The sequence below is a fragment of the Phyllobates terribilis genome, unplaced genomic scaffold (assembly GCF_046119375.1).
Source record: "Phyllobates terribilis strain yellow unplaced genomic scaffold, ASM4611937v1 Scaffold_7__3_contigs__length_470593459, whole genome shotgun sequence".
Classification (NCBI taxonomy): domain Eukaryota; kingdom Metazoa; phylum Chordata; class Amphibia; order Anura; family Dendrobatidae; genus Phyllobates; species Phyllobates terribilis.
In genome coordinates, this window is record NW_027362767.1 from 157,469,588 (window position 1) to 157,484,347 (window position 14,760).

General features: G+C 35.9%; 1 protein-coding gene across 1 annotated transcript in view; it reads right to left on the reverse strand.

Annotated features, from left to right (window-relative positions):
• The window catches only part of RHBG (Rh family B glycoprotein), a 66,072-nt gene that overhangs the window by 38,273 nt on the left and 13,039 nt on the right, over positions 1–14,760 (reverse strand). The window contains exons 2-5 of the mRNA XM_073639500.1: positions 11,874–12,060; positions 9,155–9,305; positions 8,570–8,717; positions 8,032–8,198 (exon numbers count right to left, since the gene is read on the reverse strand). Of these exons, the coding sequence (XP_073495601.1) occupies positions 8,032–8,198; positions 8,570–8,717; positions 9,155–9,305; positions 11,874–12,060 (653 nt within the window). The remainder of the gene's footprint in view (positions 1–8,031; positions 8,199–8,569; positions 8,718–9,154; positions 9,306–11,873; positions 12,061–14,760) is intronic.

Sequence of the window (14,760 nt, forward strand, 5' to 3'; positions counted from 1 at the left end):
TATAGTAGCTATATTCTTGTACATAGGGGCAGTATTATAGTAGTTATATTCTTGTACATAGGGGCAGTATTATAGTAGTTATATTCTTATACATAGGGACAGTATTATAGTAGTTATATTCTTGTACATAGGAGCAGTATTATAGTAGTTATATTCTTGTACATAGGGGGCAGTATTATAGTAGTTATAATCTTGTACATAGGGGGCAATATTATAGTAGTTATATTCTTGTACATAGGGGGCAGTATTATAGTAGTTATATTCTTGTGCATAGGGGGCAGTATTATAGTAATTATATTATTGTGCATGGGGGGTAGTATTATAGTAGTTACATTCTTGTACATAGGGGGCAATATTATAGTAGTTATATTCTTGTACATAGGGAGCAGTATTATAGTAGTTATATTCTTGTACATAGGGGGCAGTATTATAGTAGTTATATTCCTGTACATAGGGACAGTATTATAGTAGTTATATTCTTGTACATAGGGGGCAGTATTATAGTAGTTATATTCTTGTACATAGGGGCAGTATTATAGTAGTTATATTCTTGTACATAGGGGGCAGTATTATAGTAGTTATATTCCTGTACATAGGGGCAGTATTATAGTAGTTATATTCTTGTACATAGGCAGCAGTATTATAGTAGTTATATTCTTGTACATAGGAGCAGTATTATAGTAGTTATATTCTTGTACACAGGGGGCAGTATTATAGTAGTTATATTCTTGTACATAGGGGCAGTATTATAGTAGTTATATTCTTGTATATAGGGGGCAGTATTATAGTAGTTATATTCTTGTACATAGGGGGCAGTATTATAGTAGTTATATTCTTGTACATAGGAGCAGTATTATAGTAGTTATATTCTTGTACATAGGAGCAGTATTATAGTAGTTATATTCTTGTACATAGGAGCAGTATTATAGTAGTTATATTCTTGTACATAGGGGGCAGTATTTTAATAGTTATATTCTTGTACATAGGGGCAGTATTATAGTAGTTATATTCTTGTACATAGGGGCAGTATTATAGTAGTTATATTCTTGTACATAGGAGCAGTATTATAGTAGTTATATTCTTGTACATAGGAGCAGTATTATAGTAGTTATATTCTTGTACATAGGAGCAGTATTATAGTAGTTATATTCTTGAACATAGGAGCAGTATTATAGTAGTCATATTCTTGTACATAGGGGCGGTATTATAGTAGTTATATTCTTGTACATAGGGGCAGTATTATAGTAGTTATATTCTTGTACATAGGAGCAGTATTATAGTAGTTATATTCTTGTACATAGGAGCAGTATTATAGTAGTTATATTCTTGTACATAGGGGGCAGTATTATAGTAGTTATATTCTTGTACATAGGGGCAGTATTATAGTAGTTATATTCTTGTACATAGGGGCAGTATTATAGTAGTTATATTCTTGTACATAGGAGCAGTATTATAGTAGGTATATTCTTGTACATAGGAGCAGTATTATAGTAGTTATATTCTTGTACATAGGAGCAGTATTATAGTAGTTATATTCTTGTACATAGGGGCAGTATTATAGTAGTTATATTCTTGTACATAGGAGCAGTATTATAGTAGTTATATTCTTGTACATAGGAGCAGTATTATAGTAGTTATATTCTTGTACATAGGAGCAATATTATAGTAGTTATATTCTTGTACATAGGAGCAGTATTATAGTAGTTATATTCTTGTACATAGGAGCAGTATTATAGTAGTTATATTCTTGTACATAGGAGCAGTATTATAGTAGTTATAGTCTTGTACATAGGGGGCAGTATTATAGTAGTTATATTCTTGTACATAGGGGCAGTATTATAGTAGTTATATTCTTGTACATAGGGGCAGTATTATAGTGGTCATATTCTTGTACATTGGAGCAGTATTATAGTAGTTATATTCTTGTACATAGGAGCAGTATTATAGTAGTTTTATTCTTGCACATAGGAGCAGTATTATAGTAGTTATATTCTTGTACATAGGAGCAATATTATAGTAGTTATATTCTTGTACATAGGAGCAGTATTATAGTAGTTTTATTCTTGCACATAGGAGCAGTATTATAGTAGTTATATTCTTGTACATAGGAGCAATATTATAGTAGTTATATTCTTGTACATAGGAGCAGTATTATAGTAGTTATATTCTTGTACATAGGAGCAGTATTATAGTAGTTATATTCTTGTACATAGGAGCAGTATTATAGTAGTTATAGTCTTGTACATAGGGGGCAGTATTATAGTAGTTATATTCTTGTACATAGGGGCAGTATTATAGTAGTTATATTCTTGAACATAGGGGCAGTGTTATAGTGGTCATATTCTTGTACATAGGAGCAGTATTATAGTAGTTATATTCTTGTACATAGGAGCAGTATTATAGTAGTTATATTCTTGCACATAGGAGCAGTATTATAGTAGTTATATTCTTGTACATAGGAGCAGTATTATAGTAGTTATATTCTTGTACATAGGGGGCAGTATTATAATAGTTATATTCTTGTACATAGGGGCAGTATTATAGTAGTTATATTCTTGTACATAGGGGCAGTATTATAGTAGTTATATTCTTGTACATAGGAGCAGTATTATAGTAGTTATATTCTTGTACATAGGAGCAGTATTATAGTAGTTATATTCTTGTACATAGGAGCAGTATTATAGTAGTTATATTCTTGAACATAGGAGCAGTATTATAGTAGTTATATTCTTGTACATAGGGGCGGTATTATAGTAGTTATATTCTTGTACATAGGGGCAGTATTATAGTAGTTATATTCTTGTACATAGGAGCAGTATTATAGTAGTTATATTCTTGTACATAGGAGCAGTATTATAGTAGTTATATTCTTGTACATAGGGGGCAGTATTATAGTAGTTATATTCTTGTACATAGGGGCAGTATTATAGTAGTTATATTCTTGTACATAGGGGCAGTATTATAGTAGTTATATTCTTGTACATAGGAGCAGTATTATAGTAGGTATATTCTTGTACATAGGAGCAGTATTATAGTAGTTATATTCTTGTACATAGGAACAGTATTATAGTAGTTATATTCTTGTACAAAGGAGCAGTATTATAGTAGTTATATTCTTGTACATAGGAGCAGTATTATAGTAGTTATATTCTTGTACATAGGGGCAGTATTATAGTAGTTATATTCTTGTACATAGGAGCAGTATTATAGTAGTTATATTCTTGTACATAGGAGCAGTATTATAGTAGTTATATTCTTGTACATAGGAGCAATATTATAGTAGTTATATTCTTGTACATAGGAGCAGTATTATAGTAGTTATATTCTTGTACATAGGAGCAGTATTATAGTAGTTATATTCTTGTACATAGGAGCAGTATTATAGTAGTTATAGTCTTGTACATAGGGGGCAGTATTATAGTAGTTATATTCTTGTACATAGGGGCAGTATTATAGTAGTTATATTCTTGTACATAGGGGCAGTATTATAGTGGTCATATTCTTGTACATAGGAGCAGTATTATAGTAGTTATATTCTTGTACATAGGAGCAGTATTATAGTAGTTATATTCTTGCACATAGGAGCAGTATTATAGTAGTTATATTCTTGTACATAGGAGCAGTATTATAGTAGTTATATTCTTGTACATATGAGCAGTATTATAGTAGTTATATTCTTGTACATAGGAGCAGTATTATAGTAGTTATATTCTTGTACATAGGGGCAGTATTATAATAGTTATATTCTTGTACATAGGGGCAGTATTATAGTAGTTATATTCTTGTACATAGGGGCAGTATTATAGTAGTTATATTCTTGTGCATAGGAGCAGTATTATAGTAGTTATATTCTTGTACATAGGAGCAGTATTATAGTAGTTATATTCTTGTACATAGGAGCAGTATTATAGTAGTTATATTCTTGTACATAGGAGCAGTATTATAGTAGTTATATTCTTGTACATAGGGGGCAGCATTATAGTAGTTATATTCTTGTACATAGGGGCAGTATTATAGTAGTTATATTCTTGTACATAGGAGCAGTATTATAGTAGTTATATTCTTGTACATAGGAGCAGTATTATAGTAGTTATATTCTTGTACATAGGGGGCAGTATTATAGTAGTTATATTCTTGTATATAGGAGCAGTATTATAGTAGTTATATTCTTGCACATAGTGGGCAGTATTATAGTAGTTATATTCTTATACATAGGGGCAGTATTATAGTAGTTATATTTTTATACATAGAGGCAGTATTATAGTAGTTATATTCTTGTACATAGGGGCAGTATTATAGTAGTTATATTCTTGCACATAGGAGCAGTATTATAGTAGTTATATTCTTGTACATAGGAGCAGTATTATAGTAGTTATATTCTTGTACATAGGGGGCAGTATTATAGTAGTTATATTCTTATACATAGGGGCAGTATTATAGTAGTTATATTCTTATACATAGAGGCAGTATTATTGTAGTTATATTCTTGTACATAGGGGCAGTATTATAGTAGTTATATTCTTGCACATAGGAGCAGTATTATAGTAGTTATATTCTTGTACATAGGAGCAGTATTATAGTAGTTATATTCTTGTACATAGGAGCAGTATTATAGTAGTTATATTCTTGTATATAGGATCCGTATTATAGTAGTTATATTCTTGCACATAGTGGGCAGTATTATAGTAGTTATATTCTGATACATAGGGGCAGTATTATAGTAGTTATATTCTTATACATAGTAGGCAGTATTATAGTAGTTATAATCTTGTACATAGGGGGCAATATTATAGTAGTTATATTCTTGTACATAGGGGCAGTATTATAGTAGTTATATTCTTGTACATAGGAGCAGTATTATTGTAGTTATATTCTTATACATAGGGGTAGTATTATAGTAGCTATATTCTTGTACATAGGGGCAGTATTATAGTAGTTATATTCTTGTACATAGGGGCAGTATTATAGTAGTTATATTCTTATACATAGGGACAGTATTATAGTAGTTATATTCTTGTACATAGGAGCAGTATTATAGTAGTTATATTCTTGTACATAGGGGGCAGTATTATAGTAGTTATAATCTTGTACATAGGGGGCAATATTATAGTAGTTATATTCTTGTACATAGGGGGCAGTATTATAGTAGTTATATTCTTGTGCATAGGGGGCAGTATTATAGTAGTTATATTCTTGTACATGGGGGGTAGTATTATAGTAGTTACATTCTTGTACATAGGGGGCAACATTATAGTAGTTATATTCTTGTACATAGGGGGCAATATTATAGTAGTTATATTCTTGTACATAGGAGCAGTATTATAGTAGTTATATTCTTGTACATAGGGGCAGTATTATAGTAGTTATATTCTTGTACATGGGGGGTAGTATTATAGTAGTTATATTCTTGTACATAGGGGGTAGTACTATATTAGTTATATTCTTGTACATAGGGGGCAGTATTATAGTAGTTATATTCTTGTACATAGGGAGCAGTATTATAGTAGTTATATTCTTGTACATAGGGGGTAGTATTATAGTAGTTACATTCTTGTACATAGGGGGCAATATTATAGTAGTTATATTCTTGTACATAGGGGGCAATATTATAGTAGTTATATTCTTGTACATAGGGGCAGTATTATAGTAGTTATATTCTTGTACATGGGGGTAGTATTATAGTAGTTATATTCTTGTACATAGGGGGTAGTATTATATTAGTTATATTCTTGTACATAGGGGGCAGTATTATAGTAGTTTTATTCTTGTACATAGGGAGCAGTATTATAGTAGTTATATTTTTGTACATAGGGGGCAGTATTATAGTGTTTATATTCTTGTACATAGGGGGCAGTATTATAGTAGTTATATTCTTGTACACAGGGAGCAGTATTATAGTAGTTATATTCTTGTACCTAGGGGGCAGTTTAATAGTAGTTATATTCTTGTACATAGGGGGCAATATTATAGTAGTTATATTCTTGTACATAGGGGGCAATATTATAGTAGTTATATTCTTGTACATAGGAGCAGTATTATAGTAGTTATATTCTTGTACATGGGGCGTAGTATTATAGTAGTTATATTCTTGTACATAGGGGGTAGTATTATAGTAGTTATATTCTTGTACCTAGGGGGCAGTATTATAGTAGTTATATTCTTGTACATAGGGGGCAGTATTCTAGTAGTTATATTCTTGTACATAGGGAGCAGTATTATAGTAGTTATATTCTTGTACATAAGAGGCAGTATTATAGGAGTTATATTCTTGTACATAGGGGCAATATTATAGTAGTTATATTCTTGTACATAGGGGGCAGTATTATAGTAGTTATATTCTTGTACATAGGGAGCAGTATTATAGTAGTTATATTCTTGTACATGGGAGGTAGTATTATAGTAGTTATATTCTTGTACATAGGGGGTAGTATTATAGTAGTTATATTCTTGTACATAGAGGGCAATATTATAGTAGTTATATTCTTGTACATAGGGAGCAATATTATAGTAGTTATATTCTTGTACATAGGAGCAGTATTATAGTAGTTATATTCTTGTACATGGGGGGTAGTATTATAGTAGTTATATTCTTGTACATAGGGGGTAGTATTATAGTAGTTATATTCTTGTACCTAGGGGGCAGTATTATAGTAGTTATATTCTTGTACATAGGGGGCAGTATTATAGTAGTTATATTCTTGTACATAGGAGCAGTATTATAGTAGTTATATTCTTGTACATAAGAGGCAGTATTATCGGAGTTATATTCTTGTACATAGGGGGCAGTATTATAGTAGTTATATTCTTGTACATAGCAGCAGTATTATAGTAGTTATTATTATTATTATTTATTGTTATAGCGCCATTTATTCCATGGCGCTTTACATGTGAAAAGGGGTATTCATAGCAAAAACAAGTATAATAATCTTGAACACAATGTGACAGTGACTGGTACAGGAGGAGCGAGGACCCTGCCCGCGAGGGCTCACAATCTGTTGGGAATGGGTGAGGATACATTAGGTGAGGGTAGAGCTGGTCATGCTGCGGTGGTTACTGCAGGTTGTAGGCTTGTCGGAAGAGGTGGGTTTTCAGGCTCCTTTTGAAGGTTTCCACGGTAGGCAAGAGTCTGATGTGTTGGGGTAGAGAGTTCCAGAGTAGGGGGGAAGCACAGGAGAGATCTTGTATGCGATTGTGGGAGGAGGAGATAAGAGGGGAGTAGAGGAGGAGATCTTGTGAGGATCGGAGGTTGCGTGCGGGTATGTACCGGGAGACTAGGTCACAGATATATGGAGGAGACAGGTTGTGGATGGCTTTGTATGTCATGGTTAGGGTTTTGAACTGGAGTCTCTGGGCAATGGGGAGCCAGTGAAGAGATTGACAGAGAGGAGAGGCCGGGGAATAGCGGGGGAGGGACAGGTGGATTAGTTGGCAGCAGAGTTTAGGATGGATTGGAGGGGTGCGAGAGTGTTGGAAGGGAGGCCACAGAGCAGGAGGTTGCAGTAGTCGAGGCAGGAGATGATGAGGGCGTGCACTAGTGTTTTTGCAGATTTATGGCTGAGGAATGTGTGGATCCAGGAGATATTTTTGAGTTGGAGTTGGCAGGAGGTGGAAAGGGCTTGGATATGTGGTTTGAAGGAGAGATCAGAGTCCAGGGTTACCCCGAGGCAGCGAGCTTGAGGGACTGGGGAGAGTGGGCAGCCCTTGACTATGATGGATAGGTCAGTTGGGGGGGTTTAGTGAGACGGTGGAAAGATGATGAATTCTGTTTTGTCCATGTTAAGTTTTAGAAATCTATCAGAGAAGAAGGATGAAATGGCGGACAGACATTGTGGGATTTTGGTTAGTAGAGAGTTAGTTAGTAGTTATATTATTATAGATATGGGGCAGTATTATAACAATTATATTTACATTTATAATTACATTTTTCTTTATTTCTTATAATATAAACTTAGTATCAAAATTATCTCCTCCAAGGGAAATGTTTGCTCCGTCCAAATACATGATGTAAATCAAGCTCATTTCGAGGCTTACCATATCCAGCTTTCCTTCGTTATTTAACATGGATGACAATGCGAATGTGGACAATGTGCAAGCAGCCAGAGAGTAGTAGGTGTTCATCACTGTCCGATGTTGGTCATCACCATGGGCTGTGACGGCAGAATTGAAGCTGGGCCAGAACATCCACAGGTAGATTGTTCCTGGGTTAAAAAAAAAAAACATTTTAAGGGGAATTCCAGTTAAAGTGACCCATTCACATGTTGTTTAGACATATTACAGCGGAAACTATAAATGGGACTAAGACTGATGCTGATTGTGTAATACGAGGTCATTGGGCAAAAAATAATACTACTGGATTGTGCCGAAATAATAACACTCTTCTGAGTGCAATTAGTAGTACCATAGAGTGCCAAGTACAGTAATAGTAGTGTTATACTGGATAGTGATCACATGATCATGAAGAACTCACTGTGGTGAAGACTAGTTTGGATTCTGCTATTTTTTTTTATTGAATTACAGTAAATAAATAATTGCCCCAAATATTTGTGAAATGTAATTAGCGGAAACATACCTATCATTGCGAAAAGGTCTGAATGATAGACAGATCCTTCCCTCTTACGGCTCTTCTCCAGATGAGGTCTGTACAGCACACGAGATACCACCAGCCCAAAATAAGCTCCAAATGTATGGATGGTCATGGAGCCCCCGGCATCTTTGGCCTTATAAATAGAGACCAAGCAACAATGATATATGAAATATACAGTATGAGTCCTAAACCTATGAACTTATGACTCAGAAAGTGAACCTCTGTATTCTTTGTGACTTGGATTTCAAGAAACGTGAGGAGCACTGCAACTAGGAGTTGGAGAGCTACATGGAGAAGAAAGGAGAAGCCACAGAAAAAGAGGAAAAGGGCGAGAATCAATTGAGTTTTTATGGAGCTCTAGAGACTCTGTGACTGGATGTAAGTATGTGGACAGTTTTAAAATCTGGCTACAAGACTTCAAACCTCTCAAGAATGGAAACCTCTGGGCTTTTGAGCATAGGTGGGTCCTGTGTGCTTTCCATTCTTGACCTACATTACTGTCAACAAGTTGAAGGCCATGATGACCGCTCATTGATACTTTTATTGGCCCAGCCACTCTTTTTTACTTACCCCAACAATGTTGAGAATTACGTACTCGTTGATGCCAAAGAGAGTCACTTCGAATAGAGTCATGATGATCAGCTGGACAGGACTTGTCTTGCCAAGGAGAGCTCCGAAGGAGATGAGAACAGCTCCGGTGCAGAAGTCGGCATTGATCATACTAAGAAGAAAGGAGAACTACATGTAAGTGACTGAAAGTCTAAAAACCATCTCCGAGACCATGTCCTTCGAATCCATAGCAACCTATCAGAATGGTTCCTCAAAAACTCTGCTAATACAAATCTGGCAGAATAGGTCCTAAATTCACTTTTCTCAAATTGATGTTCTACCTAATGGTAATGGTGGTCCATTAGATCAGAGACCACACAACCAGATCATGACTAAAACTGTCATATGGTGAGGTATTACTACCGACAACCACCAATCTTAGCTTTGGTCTTCACTAAGACATCTGCTTGTCAAGGATTTCATGGCGCTTTTATTACAGTATGATACTATACTAACACTGAGGAACATTTACGTCAGCACTATATGAGAGTACTGTTGTGTTAAATAGGAATTATAGAGCCCTGCGGAGGCCTGTATTTAGGAGCGAGAGTCCCACTCTTGGGATAGTTGGGGACCCAATTGGTGGTGCTACCAATCAGTAAGTTATTCCCTATCCTATGGTTAGGGGATAACTTTTAATTGAGGGAATAACCCTTTAGTTAACCAGTCACTTAGTACTTAATAGGGACATATAAAATAGAGACTAAAAATGGTCTCCAATAATTGGTTTCCAAGAATACATAATTGTTTTAATGTAAAACAAAATATATATACAGTACAGACCAAAAGTTTGGACACACCTTCTCGTTTAAAGATTTTTCTGTATTTTCATGACTATGAAAATTGTACATTCACACTGAAGGCATCAAAACTATGAATTACCACATGTGGAATTATATACTTAACAAAAAAGTGTGAAACAATTGAAAATATGTCTTATATTCTAGGTTCTTCAAAGTAGCCACCTTTTGCTTTGATGACTGCTTTGCACACTCTTGGCATTCTCTTGATGAGCTTCAAGAGGTAGTCACCGGAAATGGCCTTCCAACAATCTTGAAGGAGTTCCCAGAGATGCTTAGCACTTGTTGGCCCTTTTGCCTTCACTCTGCGGTCCAGCTCACCCCAAACCATCTCGATTGGGTTCAGGTCTGGTGACTGTGGAGGCCAGGTCATCTGGCGTAGGACCCCATCACTCTCCTTCTTGGTCAAATTTTGGTCTGTACTGTATATATTTTACTATATATTTTAAATAAATAATTATAATATTTGATGTCAACATTATAAATGTAAAACCAGGCTTTGAAAATGCTATAATGATTTATAATCCCCTCTCCCCCCAAAAAATTAACAATAAGGACAGATAAGAATTAGAGATCTGTCAACAGAAACTTGTTAATGGTTTTCCAGGATCAATATTTATATATTATATATTTATGACATGGATGATTGTTGCATTAGATAACAATAGTTTAAATGTAAATCCAGGTTTGGATTAAAATATATTCCAAAAATATATTAATAAGGACACATAAAAATTAGAGATCTGTCAACAGCAAATTTTTGATAGTTTCCATTACATGAATGATTCAAGTATTAGCTACCTATAGTGTAAATGTAAATCCAGGTTTGAATTATAATATAATGATCTATAGTCCTCCCCACAACCCAAAGGAAACAAAATAATTATAAGGACCCATAAAAATTAGAGATCTGTCAACAGCAACTTGTTGATAGTTTCCAGGGGCTACATGACAGTTTTAATGTAACCCCCCACAAATTTGAATAAATGTTTTGCATTCGTATGACATAGATGATTATTATGTTAGATAACTATAGTGAAAGTGTAAATCCAGATATTGATTATTGTATAATGATTTATAGTCTTCTCACACATCCTACCACAAAAATTAAGTTGGAACCATAAAAATAATTATTTAAATTTTACTCTGGAGGAAAAAGTTTCAAAAAGGAAATTTCTCATGATTTATTGCAAAAATTAAAAATATTTTATATATTTTATGCAGTGAGCATTAGTATCTCATAGGCAATATCCAGCAGTCACAAGGTGCAAGTCTCGGGTTTCCATTGATCTATTGATATAGCCTGGTATGACATACAGATCAAAGACTGCTATGTTTGGAATAAAGTATTGTGTAATAACGAGTCTAAATTCCGCCAAATGTGTTTTTATTTCTTTTAATTTCTTTTTATTTTTTTTTATTTTTTCTATTTAATAAAATCACCTGCTGGATTAAAGGGGTTTGTAAACTTCTGAGAGTCCCTTTAATATGCATAAAGAAATCACCAGTCCATATCTACTGTTAATACAGTCTATCATCATGAGGGAATTAAAAGAGTTGATTACCAGAAATCACCTACTAGTATAGACTCAAGAGAACACTGCCCCCAAGTGGCCAAATTATCATGAAGTGGCTAAAATAAATAAAAAAATGCAGAAAATCCATGAACAGAAATATTACAGCGGACTGTAGATAACTTTTACTTTATCTCTTGCCAAGTACATTTCAGCATTTTTTTTGTTGTTGTTGTTGAGGACTTGAAAAAAGAAAAATGTTGGGCAACGGTTCAAAGCAAACAGCGGGTTTCTGCCAAATTCCAGCTATTTATTGATCGGTCTCAGGTGACCAGATGTGATCATGGCCATATCACAACTCCTCACCTCTCTATACCAACATGGATTTTTCCATCATGGAAGCCATGAAAAAAACCTTGAATGAGCGTGGACCACTGAAGACCAAAGGATGCGATTAGGAAATTGAAGGCCACGCTGCTGAAACCGTAAAGCTTTAGGAAAGTCATCAAAAAGCCGAAGCCGATAAAGATCATGGTGTGGACATCTTGAAAACCTATAAAAGATATAAAATGGAGAATATAAACAATAAAAAGGTAATGAAATAATTCATAAATCTTTTTGTTGTAATTACTACTAATGAACACCAGAGGGCAAAATAATTCACTCAATATTCAAACAGATTTCTTTATAAACATTGGTTTAACAATTAAAAATAAATTAAAGTAAGAGATGCACAGAAATCATTTAAAGTGGAAACAGACTCATACAATATAGTCCTATGCTTTTGCTAAAATGCCGTAATCGTTTACGGGATATATGGACACACATATATATGCATGTAGGTATATATTATATCATATATACTATTATATTCTCATTAAAGTGCACTCTGCATCCCATCTTGACTGAAAAAAAAACAGAAGTGTAGAAGTGCTCCTTGGGCAGTTCCTTTGAGCTCATGATTCTCATTTCGTCTGACAAGCACTGTGAGCTGCGAGGTCTAATGTGTGCCTTTTAGTGTTGAGCGAGCATGCTCGACACTGCTCGGTACTCGCCCGAGCAACACGCTACTCGGGATGTTCGGCGAGCACCGAGCATTTCCGGGTTACTCGGGCGGGAGCTCGGGTCTCCGCCCTGTACGTTTGACGCTCTTTACAGAGCCAATGAACATGCAGGGATTGCCAGCCAGTCACTGTAATGCTGCAGCCATGTTGGTTGTGGGCATTACAGTGATTGGCTGGCCGCACAGCTTCACCTCGAGTATTTAAAACCGGGCGCCGCCATCTTGGACACAGTCGCTCCGGATCAGACAGTGTAGAGACAGCGCTGCTGAGTTAGGGAGAGATTTATACTGCGAAATAGTTAGTGTAGGGTCTGTAAAGGCTGCCAAATCAAACAAACAGTCCTTCTCAGGACTAATATCCATCCCAGATATCAGGCAGGCAGGCTGTATAGGACATGCAGTGGTTATACCAACAAACGCTGCATTACAGTCTTGTGTGCTGCTGCTGCTGAAATTGCTAGACTTATCCCCCTGTCTCAGGGGCCAGGAAAAATCCTTTTTTTTTTCATCTCAATCCTCTTTTTTTTTTTCCTCAGTCAGACTGTACAAATACGCGTCTTATTAACCTTTTGGTATTTCCACCCCCCCCCCCCCCACCCCCAAAAAAAAAAAAAAAAAAATTGAGTGTGTCTATGAGTGTTCAGACACAATATATCTGTTTAAAAGAGTTTGGTTTCGGCCAGATAACTATAACTGTGGTTTTGCAGTTCCACGGTTCAAATCTATGTATTATCCACTTTTTTGCCTTTTTTCCATAAAAAAAAACAGTTTGAGTGTCTCGCTGACTGTTCAGACACAAATATATCTGTTTAAAAAAGTCTGGTATACGCCAGGAAATTAGAACTGTGGTTTTCCTCTTCTACGGTTCAAATCTGGGTGTTATCCACCTTTTTGCATAAAAAAAAACACTTTGAGTGTCTCGCTGACTGTTCAGATACAAATATATATATTTAAAAAAGTCTGGTATACGCCAGGAAATTAGAACTGTGGTTTTCCTCTTCTACGGTTCAAATCTGGGTGTCATCCACATTTTTGCCTTTTTTCCATAAAAAAAAAACAGTTTGAGTGTTTCGGTGACTGTTCAGACACAAATATATCTATTTAAAAAAGTCTGGTATACGTCAGGAAATTAGAACTGTGGTTTTCCTCTTCCACGGTTTAAATCTGGGTGTTATCCACCTTTGAGTGTCTCGCTGACTGTTCAGGCACAAATATATCTGTTTAAAAGATTCTGGTGTAGGCCAGAGAAACAGAACTGTGGTTTTCCTCTTCCATGGTTCAAATCTGGGTGTAATCCACCTTTTTACCTTTTTTACATAAAAAAAACAGTTTGAGTGTCTCGCTGACTGTTCAGACACAAATATATCTGTTTAAAAGATTCTGGTGTAGGTCAGAGAACTAGAACTGTGGTTTTCCTCTTCCACAGTTCTAATCTCCTTTTTATTACCCTTTTGCCATTGATAGTGCGAGTGTAAGCTATTTTACTTAATTTACAATGGGCAAGGCGCGTGGCAAGGGACGTGGAACTGGACGTTCTTGTGATGGTGCGTGCAGAGGATGGGGCTGTGGCCAAGGTGAAAATGTGCCACAACCAACAGCCACATCTTCTCGCTCCCAGTTCTTGACCGAATTACTAGGGAAGCACACAACACCACTATTGCTAACTGATCAGTGTGAACAGGTTATTAATTGGATAGCAGATAAAACTTCAAGTCACCTGGGCACCACCACCTCCGGTCTGTCTTCCACACGGTCAAGTCTTAGTAGCCGTGAGTCTCGACTGCATACTCCTCCTCACCCTGATGCTCCTTCCTCCCACCATGCCGAGTGTCATCAGACAGCAACGGATCCCACAGTTGGACACTCTGAAGAGCTGTTCACTGGTCCATTTCCATATTTGGGCCCCTCGCCTGCTCCGCTTGAAGTGGTGGAAGAGGAGATCCCATGTAGCGATGGCCAAATATTTGAACAGCCACGGCCACAGGCAGGCAACGCTGGCAATTTGTCACAAGAGGTGGACGATGACGAGACACAATTGCCACGAAGTGAGGAGGAGGACCGTGGTGCGCAAGTGGAAGAGGAGGAGGTGGTGGATGATCTAGTAACTGACCCAACGTGGCAGGAGGACATGCAGAGCGAGGCCATCAGCACACAGGGGGAGGGAGGCAGAGTACCCCAACAGGCAGGATG